This window comes from Nicotiana sylvestris, chromosome 9 (genome assembly GCF_000393655.2).
Source record: "Nicotiana sylvestris chromosome 9, ASM39365v2, whole genome shotgun sequence".
Taxonomy (NCBI): domain Eukaryota; kingdom Viridiplantae; phylum Streptophyta; class Magnoliopsida; order Solanales; family Solanaceae; genus Nicotiana; species Nicotiana sylvestris.
This window is the reverse complement of record NC_091065.1, coordinates 19,358,286-19,383,046: the sequence shown is the minus strand read 5'-3', so window position 1 is coordinate 19,383,046 and position 24,761 is coordinate 19,358,286. Positions and strand designations below refer to the sequence as shown.

At 38.8% G+C, this 24,761-nt stretch overlaps 2 protein-coding genes across 2 annotated transcripts; both read right to left on the bottom strand.

Moving 5' to 3' along the window:
- Positions 1 to 5,705: 5,705 nt before the first annotated feature.
- LOC104237869 (dirigent protein 22-like) lies at positions 5,706 to 6,581 on the bottom strand. The gene has a single exon (XM_009792092.2). It carries the CDS (start codon positions 6,464 to 6,466, stop codon positions 5,897 to 5,899), a length of 570 nt encoding a protein of 189 aa, XP_009790394.1. The 5' UTR covers positions 6,467 to 6,581; the 3' UTR covers positions 5,706 to 5,896.
- An 11,421-nt stretch (positions 6,582 to 18,002) lies between these two features.
- Positions 18,003 to 23,368, bottom strand: LOC138877299 (uncharacterized). Its single transcript, XM_070156897.1, has 9 exons — positions 23,293 to 23,368; positions 21,935 to 21,973; positions 21,622 to 21,800; positions 21,082 to 21,240; positions 20,651 to 20,964; positions 19,218 to 19,237; positions 18,540 to 18,997; positions 18,228 to 18,326; positions 18,003 to 18,086 (listed from the first exon to the last, which is right to left on the bottom strand). The coding sequence occupies exons 1-9, from the start codon at positions 23,366 to 23,368 to the stop codon at positions 18,003 to 18,005; spliced, it is 1,428 nt and encodes a 475-aa protein (XP_070012998.1).
- Positions 23,369 to 24,761: the final 1,393 nt, after the last annotated feature.

The following is a 24,761-nucleotide window of genomic DNA, read 5'->3' as shown; positions in this document are numbered from 1 at the left end:
GAAAGGAATAAACAGATAATTGCGCATAAAGAAGCATAAATTCACAATAGTAGTTTGAAATGGTAAAAGCCTAAAAATCCCCAGCATAGTCGCCATGCTGTCGCGCCCCCTTTTTCTAGAGCGAAATCGCGTTTATGACATTTGGAGGGACAACTCATTCCTTTTGGGAATTGGGTTTGCGTTTGAAGAGTCGCCACCTAATGATAAGGGTGCATTAGGACACCAAAAGAGTTTGATTTTGAATAACCAGAGATTAGGGTAAGGGCTTGAAATTATTCCAATGGGAAGGTGTTAGGCACCCCTCAGAATCCACTAGTGTGGTTCCCGGCCAAACAATTATTGTGAATTTGGGGTGCAATTAACATGTAGACAAATAAGGCTCAAATAAGAGGGGGTTTCATATAATGGTTTGCAAACAAATAAAGTTTGGAAGAGCAAAGAAAGCTGATTTTTTAAAGAAGGAGTTGAAATGATAAAAGGAATAAAGAAATAAGTGAAAGGGGGTCCTAGGTTTATTAATAATATGGATCACCCAACACAATTCCCGACAATCACTCCTCAATTAGGGGCTACACGTGACATTATCGTGGGGTCATCATATCCATATCTACCCTTCCCACCCGTTAAGGTATTTAAAGCGCGGATTGGTCACGATTACTTATTGTATGCTATTACCCATCCCATTCCTATCTATCCCGGAGGCACTTAGGACTACTAATCCTAAACGGGAAGGATGTTGGGCTTATTTGGAGTTTCAAAGGTAAAACTCTAGGCGACGTACAAAACACATATTGCGCATTTTGGGGAAAGCATATAAACAAACAGAGGCTCATATATACCTTCTTAAACAAAGAAAGCATACAATTAGCATGACTTACACATACTGTTTAGGTCTGATTCAAAAGTATTAAAGACGAGTGAAAGGAGGTTGTTGAGACAGTTCAGTTTATCACATAACTCAAATAATAAGTTTGAATCAAGCCTGCCTGTTGCTTGTAATTATTAACAGAAACATATTTGGTTTAATTACTCTAAAGCTTGCCTAGATGTTTGGACATGTGTCCTATAGGCATGGTATCTACGGGATTCAGAAGGGTGATGAAATAGTAAGACTCGAAATGAACTATTTGAAATCTTATAGGTTAAACTTCTAAGTGAGGGACTCAGATTATTAAAAGAGAGGCAGAATTTAAACGAATCGATTATGAGTTTTGCAACTGACAGTATCTATTATCACTGATTTTAACATTAAGTGAAGCGAATCAGATTCAATTAGAAACTCCTATAGGCATGCTTTCTAGGCATTACTGATTTTAAAACCTTGTAGATGTGGTATCTAGATGCAGAAATTGTTTTAAACCTTAAAAACATGATATCTAAATGCAGACCTTGTGCAGAATTAAACATTTCTATAGGTGTGATTTCTATATGAAATTTGAACATGCAGAATTAGAACGGTCCTATAGGCATAATTTCTATATGAAATTCGAATATGTAGAACTAGAGAAGTCCTATAGGCATAATTTCTATGTGAAGTTGAATATGCAGAATTAGAGCAGTCCTATAGGCATGATTTCTACCCTTTGCATGCATAGTTACTCAGCCCTTTTTCACTAGCCAACCCCAAATGTTTATTACAACTTATTGCAAGCTAGAATTAATAAAATTATATCAAAAATACAAATGAAAGTACAACTAGAGGAAGCATGATTCTGACTATAGGAACATGGTAGTCACATAGGTCAGCTTCAGTAACTCAGCAATGGAGAAGGGAGAGAGTATCAAATAGCATGCAAAGGGTCAAGTAAAAGATCTTACAGAGTTTAGCAGGAAGTTAGAATCATATAAAGAAACAAAAGTTGAAACAAAGATTTTGAAACTCAGTCGAGCAGTAGATGAAACGACTTCAGGAACTCGAATAGGTCCAAAGAAATTAGGGTTTTGAAATCAAACAAGTTCAGAGATGAGGAACAAACAAATCACATAGCAAATAGTCTCAAAACTCTAATGAACCCCAAAATTTTAGGGTTTTCACCATCAATCGAGTATAGAGATGAAAGACAAGAGAATCAGGCAAAAATATCAACAAAGCAAATATATTAGAAACCTTAAGAAAGGACTAAGACTTTAATTTAAAGAAACATAGTAGAAGAACAACATAAGAACACAGTAGAAGAATCAATATAAGAAACACAGTAGAACACGCTAAAAATCATAGAAGGCTTCGAACTAACTTAACAAAACCCTAAATCGGAAAAGATAAAGGTTTTGAAGGTAAAGTTTTGAAAGAGACTTTGAGAAAACGTTTAAAAGCTTAGAGAGAACAAAGATCTACAACGGATCTAAAAGAATGAGAAGAACCTCGAAGGTTAGGGTTTCAGAAGAACCCAGATGGTGAGAAAGGCTTGGAAAGTCATTCATCTAAGCAGGAAAAGTCAAGATCAGGCTTGAATAACCATGGCTGGCCGGAGCAAGGTCGAAGATGACCGGAGAACTGAGATCAACCGAAGTCTGGGCCAAGCTTCTTCAAGGTCGGCCTTGAACCTATGATAATCGAGCATGTAGGAGTCATAGGAGGTAGATACAGGCCTCTAATGGCTTTGGAAGCCATGGATTCATGCGATTTCAGGGTGGAAGCGGAGGAAGGCGGCTAGGGTTTGAGAGGAGCTTGAGAGAGAATTGGGGGAAGGGGGAATTCAAGGGCGGCTGCAGGTGCAAAAGGACCAGGGTTTGGGGGTAGGTCCGGATTAATTTAGGAAAGGGCAGATGTGAGCCGTTGATCTAAGTGATCAACGGCAGATGTGAGTCGTTGATCTAAGTGATCAACAGCTGGGATTAAAAGGGGGATCCGGGCGGGTTATTTAAAAGGGTTGTGGGTCGGGTAGATTTAGGATTTGGGTTGGGTAATTGGGGTTGAGATTGGGTTCAAATTAGGTTGATTTAGGGCTATAATTGAAATAAACGGGGCTAGTATTTAAATAGCCACTTTTTCCTTGCTTGATTTTTATAAAAATAGTAAAATAATTTCTAAGAATAAATTAAAAGTACTAAAATGATTCATAATATATAATTATCAAATGAAAAATACTGGAGTCAATTTTAACAATATAATTACAATTAAATCTTTAAAAGAGGCCAATATCGCAATTATATGCAATTTAGTTTAAAAATACTAAATAAATTAGTAAAAATATACAAAAATTATGTTAGCTATATTTTAGTATAAATATGAGAAGGCAATAAATAAATCACCGAAAATGATAATTTTGGGGATAATTATTGGGGTTTTCTTGTTAAAATAGGACAATAAATTGATTTAAAAAATCTTTAGAAATTAAGAAAAAATAAGAAAACCTTTGGACATACTTATATATGCATATACATGCTATTTTAAAAGTATTTTGCATATTAAAAATATACAAGGAAAAATTGGGTATCAACAAATTGTATGAATATTACCTGAAGTAAGAGGATTTGGTTGGTCGTCTCCTCGTTCCTATGCTGTGCTACATGGATCCTTGCGGTTTACATGATCGTGCATGGGGCTTGCTTGTTTATTATGCTATCCAATTTCGGTTAGCCAAGCTTCGAGGAGATTTTTCATAGCGGGTGGTTCCTCCTCTCCCGCGGATGTGGAAGCCCCATTTACATTCTGTTTGGTTGAGCTGCATAAGGGTGTAGGCAACTTCCCTAATCTGGGGGATGCTGTGGGGCTTACCTCATCATCTTGGTTGTCGTACCTTTCATTGATGGCACTCATAAGGTTGAGTGGGACGTTGTCCGTTGCTTTTGTTCCGTTTCCTTAGTTACCTTCCATGGAATCGTTGTATGCAAAGAAAGAAAGGATAACTCTATAGCACGTTAAGTTAACAAGTCATGAAAGTTGTAGATCTGGGTGGAAACTAAAAGTTTGACTAAGAAATTCCCATAGACGGCGCTAAACTGTATCACCTAAAATTTAGATCTAGGTTCTTATACAATTAGATTTAGAAGGAAAAAGGGTTAATCTAAGTCAATATTGATATCCAAGTAGCACATATAGTATTTTTGTGAAGAGTATTAAACTTGTGATGTTAGAAAGGAATGTTTAGAGCAACAATGGAGAAATAATAACTTCAAAATGTGAATGATAGCAATAAATGATGATAAATAACATTTAAGTATAAACGAAACAATGTTCACCAAATAGGGGTGAGGTTTTCAACTAATCCTTTTGACAATGACGGTTGATGATAAGCTATTGAATATTCCGGTTCTTCTTGAATCGGGAGAGAAAGATAGAGAAAAAGAGGTGCAAAGGTAAACTTTGTATGTATTTAATCTTCACAGTGAATGTCAACGTTGTTCTTTCCAAAAAAAAAAATCTCCCTTCTACAACTACATCCCTTCCTATTAATAAGAGTATGTGGGCTACAAAACTATAGATAATACAACATAAAAGAATATTCACTAGAATATTCGTTAGGGAATCTAAATCCCAAAAATAGTTGGTATTGCGTGTCGAAGACGGATGCTCGTCCTCGTCTTCCATCGAACCATCTCGACCTCGACGATAACTTGCCTTCTTTATATGACCTCGACCTTTTGGGATCAGGTTAACACGTTATAGCATTCACACGTCATAGGCTTTATCGTTGTTTGACGAGTTCAAATGCGTGAAACGAAGCTTTTCGCCCATATAATAAGAAGTTTCCTTAATTTGTGGAGTTTGTTTAATCCAACATATAATCTTTCAAAATATGTTAAAATTATAATTTTAAATTATTTATGGAATAAAAAAATAATGCTATTAGTGAGAATAATATTACATAAAGTATCAGCTGTGTGAAATTCTCAGCTTATTTATGGGAGAAATTCAAAAATAGCCAGATTTGTTGGTCGATCAAAAATAGCCTAGTTTCAAAAGTAATCGAAATTTAACCACTTTTCATGTAAAGATAAATTTGAGCGAAAACACTGTTCAAAACCCGAAAAATACACCAGTATATTATGCTGGAGTTCCAGCATAAGTATACTTGAACTCCAGCATATTATACTGGAGTTCCAGGATAAGTATGCTGGAACTCCAGCATAATATACTGGAGTTCCAGCAAGTATACCGGTCCAGCATAATATACTGGAGTTTGGAGCACCGGTGCTCTAATCTCCAATATATTATACTGGAGCCAGCAAAGTATACCGGTCCAGCATAATATGATGGAGTTCATACACAGGTGCACCGAACTCCAGTATATTATGCTGGATCGATCTCTGTTACAGCAAAATAGTGGCTATTTTTTATTGACTTGGTAAACGCTGACTATTTTTGAATGACCAATCCGAAAACTGGCTATACCGTATTATTTTTGCCTTATTTATAGAAGGCCACGAAGATAATGCGTCGACGCACAAACTTCTTTGCACAGCGCAAAAAAGTGAGCCTAAATCTTCTTTAGTAATTAACCGAATTCATAACAATTACTTTCTTCATCATATTTTATGTTATATTGTTGGATTGGGCAAGGATTTAAGAAGAAATAAATAATTTGGATTATATATATTAAATATAAAAAATATTTTCGAACAGCCTAAAAAGAAAAATGCACCATATAAATTAAGGCAGTGGGAGCTTATTAAAACTGCAGTTTATCCATGGTAATAATATTCTCTAAACTTGATTCTTCTTTCTTCATTCAAGTAATAAATCAAGTAACAAAAGCTTGATATTTGACATAAAATGTTCTTGACTTATGAAACAAATATTAACAGGTCTAATAATCCAGCTCCAATACGACAATTGACAAGATGAGGGAAAAAGGTGTGATCGTACCACAATTATTGCTTAAAAGACTAGCTGCCAAAGAGTAAATTAAAAAAATTGAAAAGGAACTTAGACATTAATTGTAGTTACTAGACCTCAATAATGCAATACATAGGCATCATATTGAACAGTAGCATCTCCAGTTTTCATATCCCATGAATGAGTACTGGCCTGAACATATCCTCTAGCAAATCGGAAAAGCCCACTGCCGCCGATCACCGCCATCTCTCTCACCTTCTCGAACACCGAATTCCGGCCAAGTACGGTAAAAGTACTTCCATTATATTTCCCTTCAACAAAGGCAAAATTCATGACCATCATTAAACCAACATCATTTTGTGAAGCAGAAGCATAAAACCCTTGTGCCCTTCCAACAATCTTGGAACTCAACTCTGGTCCTAGGGTTAAAGCATTATCTATCATGTTCATTTGACCAAAGCCTGTGGTTGTGTTTTTGGGTGGCGGAATAATCATCATAGATGTTGGTTTGGAGCCACTAAGGATGTCGTGCCAGTAGAATTTGAAATGGCTGAGTTTTTCCTTTTTTAGACCCATAGATTTTCTCTTTATGGATTTTCCAAATATGTGTTCTTCTTCTCCGGTGGCCGGAAAAGCTACTAGAAAGAGGAGAATGGAGATGAGGAGGATATGGAATAGTTTAGCCATGAAAGCAGATTCGTTTGGTCACTTAATTCGTGGGGAATGAAACCATATGGTGTGTACTTGTGTGTGTGGATACCCGTTATATATAAAGGTCAAGGCGAAATGTTTACATATTGTAAAAACCATAATTTGGACAGTTGGGCTGTTAACCATATAAAATTGGGGAAGTTTGGCAAATGCCCATGCGCAGGAAAGAAATTATCCGCCCCTACCCATTATCTTTTGTCTGTTAGGTGCATCAAGCTCCTGCTATGCGCGGGGCTCGAAGAAGGGTCGGATTATAATAGTCTATTGTACGCAGCCTTATCCAGCATTTTTGCAAGAGGCTGTTTTCACGGCTTGAACCCGTGACCTCCGGGTTACATGGTAACATCTTTATCAGTTACGCCAAGGCATTTTTTAAATACCCAACCAAATGAAGCTAATTTAAGCTACTATAAACCAAGTCAAACCAAGCCAATTCAAGCCAAACCAATTCAAATCAAATCAATCCAAGCTAAATTAAGCTAAGGGTTAAAAATTTTGGTATGGGTGGGTAGGTAGGGATAATTAGTTTTAATTTGGTAGGTATATATTGTAACTAGTTTTCAAATGAGTAGGAAAGTATAATTAATTTAAACTCAATGAGTATTTTACATAAATTTTAACTTCTTCTTATCGGTAATAGTTTAATTGGAAATTGTCCAAATTTGTCCCTAAACGTCTGCAATTTATCTTAATATGCCTTCCATAAATCTATCGGCTCATAAGAGCCCCCACCGTTAATTTTTGTCTTATATGCCCCTCTGATTAGCGATTTTTTTATCATGAAAAATTAATTTTGGTTGACACGGTGGAAGCATCACAACGAAATATTTGGACTTTTTTAATATACCCCTATGCAGCTTCCACTATGTCAGCCAAATCAAATTAATTTTTTCAAAGGCAGTTCTGCAGTTCTTTAGCACTAGAAAAATGTTCAAACCAATAAATTGCACAGTTGTTACACTTATTCTCAAAGTAAAGAACCCAACTTCAATAAAAGAATACAGACCAATCTCTTGTTGTACTACCCTATACAAAATCATATCCAAAATGCTGACAAGTAAGCTAAGGATAGTCATGAACACACTAGTGGATGAAAGCCAGGCAGCATTTGTACCTGGTAGAGGATTGATGGACAATATACTGCTCAGCGATGAACTGATAAAGGGTTATGGTAAGAAAGGAGTCTCACCTAAATGCATGATCAAGATAGACATGCAAAAGGCATATGACTCACTTGAATGGGTGTATTTGGAGCAGGTGCTAGATGAGTTGTATTTTCCTAAAAAGTTTGTAGGTTGGATTATGGAGTGCATTAAAACAGTGTCCTACTCTTTCAATATCAATGGCAGTCCTACTATTCCATCTGATGCAAGAAGGGGAGTGAGACAGGGGATCTTATGTCTCCATTGTTATTTGTCTTAGCAATGAAATACTTGACCAGAAGTTTGAAGAACTTAAAGGATCAACCTAACTTCAACTACCACCCAAGGTGTGAAAAATTGGGTATTATCCAACTCAGTTTTGCTGATGACCTGCTACTTTTTGCCGAGGAGATAAGGTGTCTGTGCAATTACTATATGAGTGTTTCAATAGCTTTTCACATGCTTCAGGCTTAGTGGTAAATCAGAACAAGAGCAGCATATATTTTTGGAGGTGTTTCAAATGCAGTACAACAGGAGATTACTCAAATAACAGGGTTCAGCATAGGTGAACTTCCTTTTCAGTACTTAGGTGTCCCATTAACTAAAAAAGGCCATCAATAAGCCAATGCCAACCATTGCTAGACAAAATACTGGGGAGAATAAAACAGTGGACAGTGAAGTTTCTGAGCTATGTAGGAAGACTACAATTGATCAAAAATGTACTTATTGCTATACAGTCTTTCTGGTCACAGATTTTCCTCATGCCAAAGAAGATCATTCAACAGGTTGAAGCTATTTGTAGGAAATTCCTATGGACTGGTGATACCAGTTCGAGCAAGAAGGCTTTAGTGGCATGGAACAAGCTGTGCAGGCCTAAAACTAAGGGAGGATTGAATGTCACAGACCTCAATACATGGAATAGGGCAGCTCTGCTGAAGCATATGTGAAACTTGAGAAAGAAAAAAGATAAACTATGGATTAAATGGGTGCATGCATACTATATAAAAGGAAAAGAACAGTGGGAAGTTGATGCAAATCAAGCTTCTTGGATTGTAAGAAAGATACTACAAGCTGGGAAATACTTGACTGAAGCAGGTTTGGACACAGGAAGGTAATGCAAGCTGATTCATTTTCCATTAGAGGAATGCATAAGCAACTAAGAGGGGAATTTCTGAAGGTGAGCTGGAGTCGATTGCTGTGCAATAACAGAAGCTATCCAAAATGAAAATTTATTATGTATCTAGCAGTGCAGGGGAGTTTATATACAAAAGATAGACTGATAAATAAGTCCAGAATGTCCAGTGTGTGAGCATCAGATGGAAAGTCACAACCATATCTTCTTTACTTTCTCTTTCTCAGAAGATGTTTGGAGAAGACTACTAAAATGGATGGATATCAGTCGAGAACCAAAGGATGGGATGAGGAGATAAAATGGGCAATAGAACAGGTGAAAGGCAGTGAAGCTAAAACCATGTTGTACAGGTTGTGTATGACTGGAGCTGTGTATCACATATGGCTAGAAAGAAACAGAAGGATCTTTCAGAAGATTAAGAGAAGCAATGAAGATATTACTAGATAAATAGTTAGAGACATTCATTGTATAGGTCATAGTCATAGTGGATTGAGGAATAGTATGCAAAAGCTCAATTATTATCCTTAGAGTAGACATTGAGGAAGAGATGTTACTAAATTTGGGGATGCATGTCCAAACTTAGAAGATATACTTGTATATATTTACGTGAAAATAAAGTTCAATTACCAAAAAAAAAATTCACGGTGAAAAAGTGTTAGTGGGAGGGGTATATTTGAGACGAAAGATAACCGTGAGACGCTCCTATGAGCCAAAGGATCCTAATGGAGGACATATAAGACAAATCACAAACATTACAAGCATATATAAATATTTTTCCTAGTTTAATATATTGTCATATTACCGTAAAGATAACAAATTCATTGAAATTATTAAAGTAAAAATTAAAGGAAGTAACTTAAAGCATAAAGTTAAATTGCACTGACTGTATAACAAATTTTAGTAACATGTCGGTAGATATAAAATAATATTAGTAAAATTTTATCGCAAACCATCCGAGAAAAAACCGCTCACTATACTCCACCAGTCATATGATAACGTCAACTATGTGAGCCTCTAATTTATTCAACTATAAAAATTTATTCCTCACTTGACTATTTTTTCAGTAAATAACTTGATATGTGATAATATAACAAAATTATGATTTTTGTTAATTGCGCTTAAGTATCAAAATAGGTGAAGCTAGAAGAAATTGCTTTTATTTATAAAAGATGTTAAGCACAATTTATAAATGTATGGGCGAAAAATTTCATGTCACGCGTTTGACCTGGTTAACAAAGATAAAGCCTTTAACGGGTGTGACGTGTCAGCCTGATTTCAAAAGGTCGAGGTCACGTGAAGAAGGTAGATTATCGTTGAGGTCGAGGTATGGCTCGATAGAAAACAAGAACGATGAAGGATCAGCATCCGTCCTCGGTGTGCAGTAACGGCAAAATTCTATTGAGTATTCTTCTCCATTGTACTACCTAGGATTTTGTGGCCAATATACTCTTATAAATAGGAAAAGAGTTAGTTCTAAAAGGGGAATCAAATGCAACAACATTGACTATCTCTACGAAGATTCTATCTTTATTGAATACATATAAAGTTTACCTTTATATTCTTTTTTCTCTATCTTTCTCTCCCGATCCAAGAACAATCGGAATATTCATTTGCTTATCATCATCCATCATCGTCAAAAAGCTCAGTGAAAAATCTCACCCTAGTCTGGTGAACCTTATTTCATTTATTACTTAAATGTCATTTATTGTCATTTATTACTTTCTTTCATGCTCTTAAGCCATTATTGCTCTAAGACATTCTTATCTAACGGCACACCTCTAATACTCTTCGTAAAAACTCTAGATTGCCACTTGGATATTAATATTGACTTAGATTAACCCTTTTCTCAATAAATCTAATTGTATAAAAATCTAGATCTAAATTTTGAGCTATACAATAGACTATGAAAGTTGTTAGCGCACGCGATATATGCTGTATGTCATAATAATCAACGTTGTAAAAAACAGATTAGAAAATGAACATTCAACTTAAAATGAAAAGACAGTCAAGCGTATAATTTATTGTCGGCTCCAAGTAAATTAAATGGACGGGATTCAATTTTAATATTAATTCTCGAGTCTTTGAGTTCACACCTAAATGTCACAATTAGACAGTAATCCCCATATATACTTCTGTAACGATTTTCTTAAAATCTTGACAAGGAGTAAAAATTAATTTCCAAACATGCTTTTTGTACCATATGTCACCGACTCGTCAAACATGCTTTTCAACCAAGGGACATGGAAAAGTGATTAGGTTAACATGCAATACAGAGTGGGTTGGATGACTATTCTATTCTTAACATGCAATACGTGGAACTGGTAAACAATTGGAACTTTCCTTGACGTGTGCATTCTATTCTTGAGTTTGAATATGAAGTTTGAAACATTATGCGAAGAATTAGAAATGTATTTGATGACTCAAAAGTCTTGTTCATTTATTTACTTATATTTTCTTGGACCAAACTTTACGAAAAATTTTATTTTGTGTCTCGCACAACTAACCCTAGTTGTGTGAGGCCTCTTTTTTGTCTCACAATTGTGTGAGTCCCAGAATTTTATGGACCCAGAAGTATAAGACACGGATTCACAAATATGTAAGATAAAAAGAGGCCTTACACAACTAGTGTCGGACACAAAATAAAATCACTCAAACTTCACGTTGCGAAATGGCACAGTCTGTCAGAACAATGTCTGAAATGATTAAAGACATTTTGTGGATGTCTTTTGTTCAATTCAATATAGGTTGCTTAGAATGGAAGCAGAATAGTACCAGTGGTCCATAATTTATTACTATATCCGTTTCAATTTATGTGAAGCTATTTGACTGGACACGAAATTTAAGAAAAAATAAGACTTTTGAAATTTGTGGTCCTAAACAATTCAAAATGGGGCAAGAGTATTTATGTGGTTATAAAAGATTTTTATTAAAGATAAAATTACAATTTTAAACTAAATTATTTCTAAATTTAAAAAAAGGACATTCTTTTTGAAACAGACAAAAAAAAGAAATAGGTTCATAGGAAAGGAGGGAGTATGCTGGACCGACACAGAAGAGATACTCAAATATTAGCATATCCGCTCAGGTATATTTTACTCTAATATTAGTATACCCGAAGGAACCTCATGCGTCTGCAACCAGAAAGTATGTTCACAAAGATCCGACTATACCATTGGAAGTACTCAGTGAACTTCCTAGACTACCTACTATAAGGGGTTGTTAGGTACCATGATAAGGATAATATTTTCGAGATAAATATTGAAATTAACTTAATTTTATGTTTGATTTGGACTATTAGCTAATCTCGCAATAACTTTTATTCCATCCGGTCACTTTAACTGACTTTTTGATATTTTTTGTGTTCATTATTTGATTTTTTCAGATATCAAAAAGGAATTAATTTTTTTTTCAAAGTTATACTTGGAATAAGGAGCGTAGGAGTATTTATTATAGTTCCAATGAATAAATTAATATTAGTATGATCAATTTCATTGTTAATTAATGCCAAAAGATGGATTCCTTAATATGTATGAAAACAATAAAAAAATTTAATTAAAATGTACCGGAGAGAGTGTACTAAAATGATGAGATTACGTTATCCCATATGAAAGGTGAAATAATTAATCCCTTGGAATATCCTACCCCGTGAGATATCCCACCATTGTACCAAATGACTCCTAAATGTTGTGACAAGTTTTACTAAAAACATGAAATGCACGAGTAGCACAAATACATTATGAAACTTGATAACTAAAGAAAATATAGCACACAACTGAATAACTAAATCACGGAAATTATCATTGTATACAGCTAAAATCGGAGAGTCCGATTTTATGATCATTATGACACTCCTCAGCCCGTCTCCAGAAGGCTCGAGGCACAATTCGAGGTTCAACCCCGAGGGTTCCCTATGTTTGACCTCGGGCCAGTGCAAATCGATGGCTATGATGGACAAGCGGAAAATTCCCAAGGCATGTGGTTGGAGTTGATCAGGTACCGTGACATTAAATGGTTGTACCAACTGCATATCTTTGTGATAAATGCACATGTACTATGTTGGGATTGCCCCTCCTATATAAAGGGGACCCTTATCCTTTTGTAAGACACATTATATTCAATACAAGAACAAGAACATTCTCTGCTCTCTAACTTAAACATTCTCCATTGTCTTTCCTTTGATTTATTGCTTACATTTATTGTTCCTCATTTATTACTCATCATTGATCATAAAGGGCCATCATTGAGGCCCTTGGAACTGTTATTCCTTCATCGATCATCCCTAGTCAAGCGCATTATCTCAACCTCGAGGCCCAGCTTAGGCCAGTCCGAGACCCCGATTCACAGTCATTCGGTTTGAATAACAACACTACCTCTTACTCTTACTCTTATTTTTCTAGCTCACACCTAACATCTATCACCAAACAACTAGCATTAAAATAAATCACGTATTTTTAGAACCAGAAAATAAAATTTAATTGTAATTACCATTTTCAAGGTAAACAGTTTGGCGCCCACCGTGGGGCTAAAAATAATAGTGATTATTTTCGTGCTGGTTTATTGAAAACATAAGTTATTCTTCACACTTTTTCTTGCCCAAGAATCTTTGATTTCAGGTAAAAATGTCTAACTCGGTGAATGCATATGAAAACAGCGGTCCTGAGGACCAAAGAGAGAATGGTGTAGCTGTTCCAAGTGTCGTTGCGAAACCCTGAGGATGCACCAGATCCAATCCCCGTGGATGTGGTCTCACGCAATACCCAACACGTCGATATAAGCCCCCACACTAACGGGAGTATACGCCAAGAAAACCAATAAAAAGCTTAGAAAACCCCAGCTCGAGAGGAACGAGAGGTTAGCATTCACGTCATTTTTGAGATGTTGCAGGCACAACAGCTGGCGATTGCTCAACTGTAAAGCCACCAAAAAACTCCAAGCACAGCAGCATCGAAAACGGCTCCTCGAGCCGAACAACTATCGGAAATATCGAGCAACAACGGGTTAGCAGTCGACCCTGCTATTATAAAGGTGCTCGAGGACCTCACAAAGGGGATTGAATCGGGTGAAAATAATATAGAAGCTAATGACAAAAATGTGGAGACCTACAATTCAATGGTCGATCAGATCCCGGGCGCACCCCTGATTTTGAAGGGTGTAGATTCAAAGAAATTCGTACAAAAGCCATTCCCATTGAGAGTTGCTCCAAAGCCTATCCCAAAGAAATTCAAAATGTCCGATCTCCCGAAGTACAACGGAACCTAGGACCCCAAAAAGTACATCACTGCTTACACTTGTGCTGTAAAGGGAAATGACCTAAAGGACGACGAGATTGAATCCGACCTGTTAAAAAAATCGGAGAAATCTTTTCAAAAGGGGCCATGATGCGGTATCACAACCTATCCCCGAATTCAATGGACTCATTTTCCATGCTGGCAGATTCTTTTATAAAGGTACATGCCGGTGTCATCAAGGTTGCTACAAGGAAATCCGATATTTTCAAAATCAAATAGAGAGAAAATGAGATGTTGGGGAATTTGTATCTCACTTTCAAATGGAGCGAATGGAATTACCACCAGTCTCCGATGATTGGGCAGTGCAGGCCTTCACCCAAGGTTTGAACGAACGAAGCTCAATAGCTTTGAAGCAGCTAAAGTAGAAGTTGGTTGAATATCCCATCATGACTTGGGCGGATGTCCACAACCGGTATCAATCAAAGATTAGGATCGAGGATGACCAACTAGGAGCCCCATCGGGCTTAGTATATCCTAGCAGGCTCCTAGCAAAGGAACCAAGTCCAAGCAAGGAAAGGTACCAACCATACACTGAAGATCAAAGAAACTCACCAAGGTGTAACATACCCCAAAACGACCGAAGGGCAAATCGAGGTCAGAATCCTCGGGGACTCGTGAGCAGAGCTGAATTCGACAGACACGCAAGACCGATGGAGGCACACCGATTATCTGAGTACAACTTCAACATTAATGTTTCGGACATCGTATCAGCCATAGGTAAAATTAAAGACACCAGGTGGCCAAAACCCATACTATCAGATCCGTCGCAAAGGAACCCTAACCTGGTGTGCGAATTTCACAACACACACGGTCATAAGACCGAAGATTGCAGACAGCTCTGAGAAGAAGTAGCCCAACTAATCAACAAAGGGCACCTCCGAGAGTTCCTCAGCGACCGAGCCAAAAATCAATTTCGGGAAAGAGGGGCGAACAGGAAAAATGAAACAAAAGAGCCACAACATGTCATCCACATAATCGTTGGAGGAATCTACATCCCACAGGAACCACGGTCAAACGAACAAAAATATCCATCACTAGGGAAAAGTGAACTCGAAGTTACATACGTGAGGACGCTCTCACATTCAGCGAAGAATACATCAAGGCTATATATCATCATCATAACGACGCATTGGTAATTTCTTTTCTTGTGAATACATTTCAAATTAAACGTGTGCTTGTGGATCCAGGTAGCTCGGCCAATATTATCAGGTCAAGGGTGGTGAAGCAGCTCGGACTGGTCGACCAGATCATGCCCGCCTCTCAAGTCCTCAATGGATTTAACATGGCGAGCAAGATAACGAAAGGGGAGATCACCCTTCCGGTCAACGTGGTCGGCACAACCCAAAATGTCAATTTTCATGTCATCGAAGGATACATGAGGTACAATGCATTGCTCGGAAGGCGATGGATACACTGCATAAGAGTAATACCATCAACCCTTCATCAAATTATGAAGTTTCCAATGAAGGACGGAATAAAAATGGTATACGGGGAGAAACATGCAGCAAAAGAGATGTCTGTGGTGCACGATGTGGCACCGTCATCGACACCTTCAACATCGAAGGAGCCAAAGGATAAGCAAACAACGAAGTAGCAATCATAATCTACATTCTTGGCTGCACCCGAGTGAATGAGTAAAGGATCGTATCCCGTCCCCGGAGCAAGCCGTTGAAGCATATTGAGGCTCGAAGTGCCATCACTACTAAGGTATAACCATATCCCTTTTTATTTACGTCTTACAGAAACCTGTGTGCAAGTGTCCGATTAGAAAAATCATAGCACCTTCCATCTTGAATACCTTTGGTTTTAAAACATGCGTTGCACTCTTTTCCTTCGATCGGATTTTATCCCAAGAAGGGTTTTACCGACAAGATTTTTAACGAGGAAACATCTATATGCTACCTAAGGAGAACTTAACAAGTATTCAAGGCTTCTCTTCAATCAACCTTGAATACTGGGGGGCATCCCCCGGGAGATCACCTCCCCGGAGAAGTCAAGATGAGCCAAAGAGGGTCTCAATAGAAAAATGATGTATCGGGCCAAACGGTCAAATGAACTGTGTTCACATAGAATAATCAAACGCTAGATGACAAAAACATGTATACGTGTACCAAGTAATCAAAGGAGTATCTTTTACCATCAAAACGCTTCGCGCTTTAAAGAAGTTTGCTATTTTTTACAAGAAACGACCCTAGGGATAAAAATTTCCCAAACAATGGGAACTGACATAAAAAACTCGAAGTCGTAAGACCTCTAGGCCGGAAACTTTGAGATCATAAGCCCTCAATAAGGCAACATCAAGTTTATAAAGAACGACTCCAATGCCAGAAACTTTCTATGTCTCGGGGACTGTCACCGACTGTCCCCCCATCGAGCTATCAAAGACTCAAGGCCATAAGACCCCAAGCTGGCAACCTCAAGCCTGAAAGCCCTCCATGTGGCAATGTTAGAAAATGTAAGACCTCCATAAGGCAATACCAAATATGTAAGACCTCAAGAAAGGCACGAGTTATACTTGTGCCAAGTAACCAAAGAATCTGTAAGACCTTAAGTAAGGCATGTTCAGATTTATAAAACCTTACAAAGGACATAATACCGATCTTAAAGTCAAGGCTATATACATGAACTTGTAAGACCGCTAAAAAGGCATACCCTCAATATAAACGCCGAGGCTACCTCACTTAGGGAAAAAAGGCTACGGCCAAACACAATGACTACGGTCATAAGGCTCCAGCCAAACTAACGCGACTCGGGGACGCCCGACCGTCACCATAAAATCACAGGCCTTCAATTACTTCGAAAATACTTCGAAAAGAACCGGTTAATCAGGCTACCCTCGGCATAAGCAAAAGAGTTTCGATCATGTCAGCTCTAAATAATAAAAAGGCTTCGAGACAATTTAGCCATCAAGTGGAACCTCCCGAGGTACTCATTTATTGTTACATAACAACTCATAATCAAGGTTCTTATCGAACCATCGAAGAGTCGTACGAATCCAAAAACTTCAAAAAGTCTTTAACGAGGGAAAAATAAAGCCATATTAGAGGTCATACTGACCCAACGTGTAAGAGCCTAAGCACCAACCTATGATAGAAGTCGTACTGACCCAACGCGTAAGATCCTAAGCGCCAACCTATATTAGAGGTCGTACTGACCGAATGCGTAAGAGCCTAAGGGTCGATTTTTAGACCTAAAGGTCGATGAACTCAAGTCAAAACTTAACGCGGCCCCAAACGGTTAACTTTCAACCGTTACAAATCGCTCAGCAGTAGCAAGAACCTAAGGGTTTAATTTGAGGTCCAAAATTTCGGACCAGTTGTTAACAAACGTCAAAATTCAAAACAAAAGAAAGACATACACAAGCAAAAGGAAATTCATGAAAGGGGAAAACCAAAAAGCTTCTTTTTATATATGTGTGAAATAATACAAGGCTTCATTTACAATGTTCTCTAAGAGCATTGTACGTAGAATCTAAAAGGAAAAGCCTAATCTACTTTCCCCTCGGGGACTGCGACTCCATCGACCTCTTCCTCATTATCTTCGGCATCGGATACGAGGAACTTAGCGTCGTATTCATCCTCCTTGGCTTGCTCTATCTCTTCCGAGAGATTTAGGCCCCTAGAGCGGATCTCCTCGAGGGTTTCCCTTCAGGATCTGCACTGGGCATATTCATTGCTTCTGCTCTCTCGATTAGAATCCCCTCTCAACTCAGCTCGAGCGTTGGTAGCATCTTTTAAATAGACCGTAACTTTCTTATCTGCCTTAGCTCAAATCTTTTTAGCTTCAGTCTAGGCGTCTACGACCTCGGCCTCTATCCTTAAAAGGTCAAACTCGAGCCTTACAATCTTGCGTGTCTGGACCAAGCTGTTTTCACAAGCATTCCGGAGTTGCACCTCGAGGGAAGAAGCCTTGGCCAAAGCATTCTTCTTGGCCGCAACTTGGGCATCTATCTAAGCCCTTAGCTCATTACACTCATACTTGGTCTGACCAACTTTGCCCCAAAGGCGTTCCAGGTCCTCCGTCTTACTCTGCATCTGAAGTATCAAAATATTAATCTCCGAGGATAGAAGAGGAAACATGCATCCCCTCGAAACAAAGGTTACCTGTCTCTCGAGACGGCTTTCATAGTTTAGGCTTCGATTCATGTCGTACCGAAGGTGTATCAACTCATTTACCCTTTTATCACAATGAAGCCTGAGGGATTTCTCCCCGTCCAAGGCTTTCTGCAACCTGGCTTCACGGTGGAGCAGCTCAGACTTGAGCTTGTCAAAGGCCTATGAAAAAGAAGCTCAGTGAGAAAATGAAAATTCAAAACCAGAAAACCAAGAAAGTCAACCAAAACTCACCAAAGAACAAAGCCGCTAAGCCTCCTCAAAAGTTGATCGTACATCTACTGGCTTGGTCTTATCAGCCTTAGTTGACCCGCTCTCGGTAGGGATATGATTGCTCGATACCCCGCTTGATTTAAGTGGCCCCTAGCCTCAAACATCCCTTGAAGTACCTTCGACGGGGGAAGAAGACGGTGGTAGAAAATCTGTATCCCTTGAAGCACCTTCGATGGGAGAAGAAAATAGCGGCGAAAGATCCTTTTCCCTCGAAGTACCTTCGACCAGGGAACAAGACGGTGGCAAAAGAGGAGCCACTCCCCCGAGGCCAGAAACCTCGGGTATTGCAGGCTCAGCTGCCCCAAAAGGTCTCTCGGCTCGAGCCATCGATGTGTGGCCGCTCCCTTCTGTTGCACCAATGTTCGCACGACAGCCGATAGGCACATGATCTACCTCAATGGATGCATCTCCTTTATGCCTCGGGGCAGACCCTACCTCACTATAAATCTCATCGCCCACCGAGGATTCCTTACGCTTGTTATCACTCTTCGGCCCCGAAGTCGATGATCCTCCCTCCTCTCTGAGAGGGCATGGTCTCATCTCGGAAAATTCTCCAACGCCTGTTGTAAAGAAGTTAGGAAACATAAAAGGAAATATTCCTTAAAGAAAAGAATCATACGATATTCACCGTGGTGTTTTGCCTCCCATCTACCCTTCGACGGGTCTCGCCACTTACGCTCATCATAGGTCGAGCAAGCTACCAGTTTTTGAGTCCAATCCACCAGATCGGGGACCTCGCATGGAAACTACGTGATTGCTATGGAAAGGGATAGAAAATACCTTTACGGAGTCTGCCTCCACTATGAACAAAAATGTTAAAAGCAGAAGTGTACAACTTATGTGTGAAATTCCATTTCTCATGAAATGGGAGGAAATCTACAGGGATAATATCGATAGTCCACACTCAGACAAATTGACTCATCCACCCTCGGTCCCCATCTTCTTCATCATTAGCAACAAAGGGCCTGGTGGATCGGCGTCGTAAAGTTATCAGGCCTCGGTAATGCAAGGGACAATACAATCTGATGAGATGGATAAGGGTGAAATCGAGCCCGGATTTCTTTGCACAACTCTATCGTGATGGCCCAATGTAAAGGGATACATGTATACATTCAAAAAATCCTCTACATGAGCCATGATGTTCTCTTCCGATGAAGGTACCTACAATAGCAACTTTTCTCCCCATCCGCAATCTCTCCTCACTGCCTCGCGGTATTCCTCTCCTATTGATGAGATGAACCTCGATCCATGCTCCTAATGGCCCTGAACATTGGGAGGTCTCTCTAATGTAAAGTCCCTCCTCGAGACAAAGCATCTCGAGGTTAGCTCACCGGATGCCGGTTGTGTACCATTGACCGAGTGGGAAGAAGAGGCGGAACTCTCCTCTTCTTGGCGAACGGATTTGGGCGTAATAGCCATAACTATGGTGAAACAAGAGAAGGGAGATGAAAACTTAGGCGAACTCTTTGAATTAAAATGGTGAAAGAACTGATGCAAGGAAGGAGAGCTCTATAAAAAGGATAGTTGCTCAAAGTAGCGGAATCCACAAATAAGAAGAAAACAAATACATATATAGAGCAAGCGACGACTATTCGCCCATTCTGAAGGCCAATTAATTTTGACCATGCCATTACCACTTTTGGGGAAGTATATCAGTGGGACCACCCCTATCACTGCATAGTCATGTCATATGAATGACACTATCATACAGCGCTTGAGAGCTATCTAGATCCCTACAAAGATCTGGCCCCGAGATGGTGCCTGATCTCGAGGATCTCTATTATTACAAGTATGGACTCTAAAAGAGTTATCACTCTAGCCTCGATATGGTGCCCGATCTCGAGGATCTCGGTCACTCCAAGTGTGGGCTCCAAAGAGTCGACATCAAAATTCTAAGATTAACTTTGCATATGCGCTGAAAAAGAAAATTTGATGGATTGAAGCAAAGGAATCTTTTTACATTCCCAAAACTACATTTACAAAGGGTGTCTTTACAACCCCCCCCCCCTCGAGGAATCCATATACAAAAAGAAAGAAAAGGAGAAGCAGAGATGACGACGCGAGTCTATTCTTCACCCTCACTACTGTCTGAATCACTTCTGGAACCCTCATCCGAAGTAGTTGAAAGTGCTGATTCTTCTTCCAAGGCTCTGGCTTTCTCAATCTCGGTAGGGAGATCAGCACCTTCGGCGCTTGCTTCCTCGAAGGCCTACCTCCTATCTTTCAAACGAGCATAAGCAATGGCCCGAGCCAGCTTCTGCTCGGCCTTCTCAGATATCTCTATGACTCTATCATTTGCGGTGGTGGCATCTCTCTTGTATGAGGATGCATGTTCTTTAGCCTTAGACTTGGCCATAGACAATGCAGTGGCCTCCTTCTGAGCACTTCGAAGAAGATCCTGGGTCGAGGCCAACTCCCCCCGCAAAAGGTCTCTCTCCGAGGTTACAACCTCATTCTGCCTCTTCAACTCGAGGATCTCCGTTTCCTTGGCTGCAACCTCTTGGTGAAGTTGCCCCACTAGGGCATCCTTTTGCCCAATATGCAAAGGCGATTAAGAAAGTGAGCATCAAATTATAAGAATAAAAATATGAAATCATGAATGTCGTGTTACCTGCTCAGCAAAACTATTCCATTCCTAATGCACTCCCTCTAGACTCGCTCGAAACTCACTCAACTCCTCTTCCCTTCGAGCAGAGGAAGCATTCGACTTATTTAGCTCCGAGGTGAGCTTCTCGAGCTCCTCCTCACGGCATGAAAGCTCATCTTGAAGCTTATAAAAGGCGTGGTCATACAATTTCTTGACCTACAACTAAGAAGAGAAGTTAGAAAGGCAAGGGTAATTCTTTTTTTTTTTTGAAGCGCAAATGGTATGTCAAGAATATCACCTACTTTTGAAGCCTCTCATCCTCGTCGAGAGTGATGGGGGAGTCGAGATTTGTGTCCTCGTCGACACCGACAAAATAGTCCTTGAACGCATCATCCTCTCCCTGAGAGATCCCCACATCGGCAGCGCCCCTGTTTTGGGCATCCCTTATGTTCCCTAGAGAAAATGAAGGGCCCGATTTAAAGCCGCCCATGGTATCAATTTCTATAGAGGTTTCTTCCCGACCCCGAAGAATTTCGGATTCAGGCCCCCGAAATTGCCAGCCGAGCATTTTTCGTCATAGACTGTACCATGTCCAACTTGAGGCTCGGGGACTGCACCCAAACCCTCCTTGAGGGTCTCCTCGGCACGAGTTTGGTCCACGTCGACCACTCCCGACTCAGCGGCCTTCCGACTAACAGCTTGTGGAGCATCAACACTCCATCTTACCCTTTGTTCCAAAGGGCTATCGCCATCATCATCATCTTCACGAAGTCTTTCTGCAGAAGTTGAGTCAAGACCATGGCATCGGTCGTAGGCTTGCGGACCTTGGGTTTCTTTGATTCTGGAGACTCGGTCGATGCCTCCTTCTTCCTCTTCTTACCTTTGTTGGGTTTTGAGGCTTCTTATTCACCAAGAGGAGGTTGTCTCATCAACACGCCTTCCTCGAGGCCTGCACAGGCATGATGTATTAAACTTACAGCCATAAAGAATACTCATAATAAACTTGGTAATGACGACAACGAAAGCATACCACAAAGAATACTCATAAGCTACCTTCTTTGAAAGCCTAGAAGAGAGCTTATGGATATGTTTATGGATGTTATCTGGTCGTGTTCTATGAAAAAATGAAGATAAAGATAGCCTAAGACCTATATATATCAACTTTGGAAAAGTCAAAGAGGTGCTAGCTTGGCACCCTAGCATTGGCCCATATTCCGATGCTTATATCTTTTTATTCAGATATTGTATGAATAAACGGTTAAGAGTATTGGAATCTACATTCTAAGACCTTCAATTGGGTATATAATATGTCCCAAAAAGAACTCATATAACACATAAAATGTATTTCTCAAAAAGCTTCAGTGACATACCTACTTGTCACCAATGCAGTCTGTGCGGTCTTACAAAACTACAAATATCACCCTATTCTGATGTAGTATCGACAAAAAGGTTAATGCATTAGAAACTAGACTCGTATATGTGGATCATCCAATATTTCAAGTATATTCAGAGAAAAGCTCTATCACATTTGACCTAATTTTCAGCACATTTATGAATGTAACTTGTGATGATTTTTTCCAACTTTTGTTCCACAACTCTCTTGACTTCAAAACATAAAACACGATTATCATAAGCCTAAAATAACTCATAACATAACCTCCTTATCATGTTAAGAACCCTAGTGTCACCCAAAAAGTACATGGTATAACATTCCAACTTGTCGATATTCGACGAAACTTATTTTCTTCAATTTGTTTAGCTTCTATGCCTTTCAACTCTCTTAGTAATTAATATCCATGATCTTAAAGATTTGTAACCTCCAAGGTAACATAATTAACTTACTCTATGTACGTTCAAAAACGATTTTATTTTTGAACATACATCAATTGACTTACGACGTACTCTCATGTAAGAAAATATGGGGTATAATAACAACTAACACAAATGATATGGACCGTTGATTAAAGCCATCAACAGTCCATAATTAATCTTAATTTTCCTTTATTTTTAAAACCTCTAGTGTTTTATCTCCACTGTTGGATTTAAATGATCCAATGGCCCTCGTTATATGTATTAAACCTTTTCTTAATTTTAATCTCAAAGTAACCGGAGTCGTTGATCAAAATGATCCAACGGCTTCCCTTTCGTCTCTTATTTCATCTAGGAAATCAACCCCAAAACCTAATCATTTCACCTAGGACCGGCCATCTCTCTTTCCCTTTCTTTTTCCTTTTCTCTCTTTTCACAGTCCCCCATCAATTGTTGAACCTTGTACAAATTCGTGCAAGGTCACTGAAATCGAACCAAACATCCATCCTATCTCATCCACCATGAATTTTGCCATTGTTTTCCCTTTTCTCACTTCAATTTGAATCATAAATCCCCAAAACCCTACACCAAAGAATGAAAGTGTTCAAATCTCATTATTTTGCCTATTGTTTGTCTAAATTACCACATGCATTTGAAGATTCATGAGGATCTAAACTATATCATGATGATCTTTGGTCTAGATGCCAAACATAGTGACCTCTGGAACATAACTTTAACCTATGGTCCTTAGTGTCCAATGGCCAATTATCCTACAAGGTAAAATCCACTCTAATTTTCCTCTGTTTTCCTTATGTTTTCCCCCTTTTTCTATCATTAGCGTTCACTCGTCGTTTTCCACTATCTCTTTGAATTCAAACAGAGATCTAAGACTTCAATGCTACTATAAATAGAGCCTTTAATGCTCCCAGCAAACACAATCAGACACACTAAAGGAAGACGAACTACTAAAAGTCTAATTAAACACTGTCTGTTAATTGAATTCTTTCTCTAACGTTTTCCTTCTTTCACTTGTGCTTGAGTTGGATAATTGCAAGGTCAATGTGAGATTGAGCTCTTAAACGGCTAGTGATCACCTCTACCTTGTTTGCTGCTCCGAAGAAGGCCAGTAAACATTGAACCCCTAATTATTTTTTGGTTATTCATGTGTTATCATGTGGTTCTTTGTTTTGATTTTCTTTATTAATTATTTTCTATTATGCTCTTCACGGTGTTCATTAGTAAACATGCGGCTTTCTTATTGTGTTATGTTCTTGGTGTTACTCTTATTTCAAGTTAATGATGTTTTCCTAAATATTATGTTTACCCCGGTGTGTTTGTTAAATTCTATTCTCATCCTTAATTAACTGGAACAACTTTTTATTGTTGTCTTTAAGGATAGTCTATTAACTCCTAATGACTATGTGAATTGTGTGTAATAGCTATGTGTAACCTATACTATTGCATTGATTGAGTGGCACCTACTGATTTATGTACTTATGCCCATACTTGTCCTGATGTTACTATTAATCAAGTGATGTTCATAAACCTGTGCATGTCGTTAGCTTAACTTCATGCATAAATCATTATGTTAACTTGCTTATAACTTCCTGTTGATTTAAAGAACCCTCGCTAATAGTTATACCTATCTCATTATACTAATCAATTTGTTAACCAAGGAACTCTAGCTAAAAGTTTAGTTTGGTATTATGTTGATTCTGTCAAGGTGAAAAAGAACGGTATATGTGTGTTTATCATGATAACATAAATAAAGACGGAAATACATGATAAACCTTAACCTAGGGTACCATAAGGTCTTAGTCTGTATGGGCATTCTGGGCAGGTCGTTATAGAGAATAACTCGGTCCCTTGCTTCTTGCTTGCCTGAAATAATTTCTTGCAGTTATCTACTTGTTTTGCTTTGGCTGGCT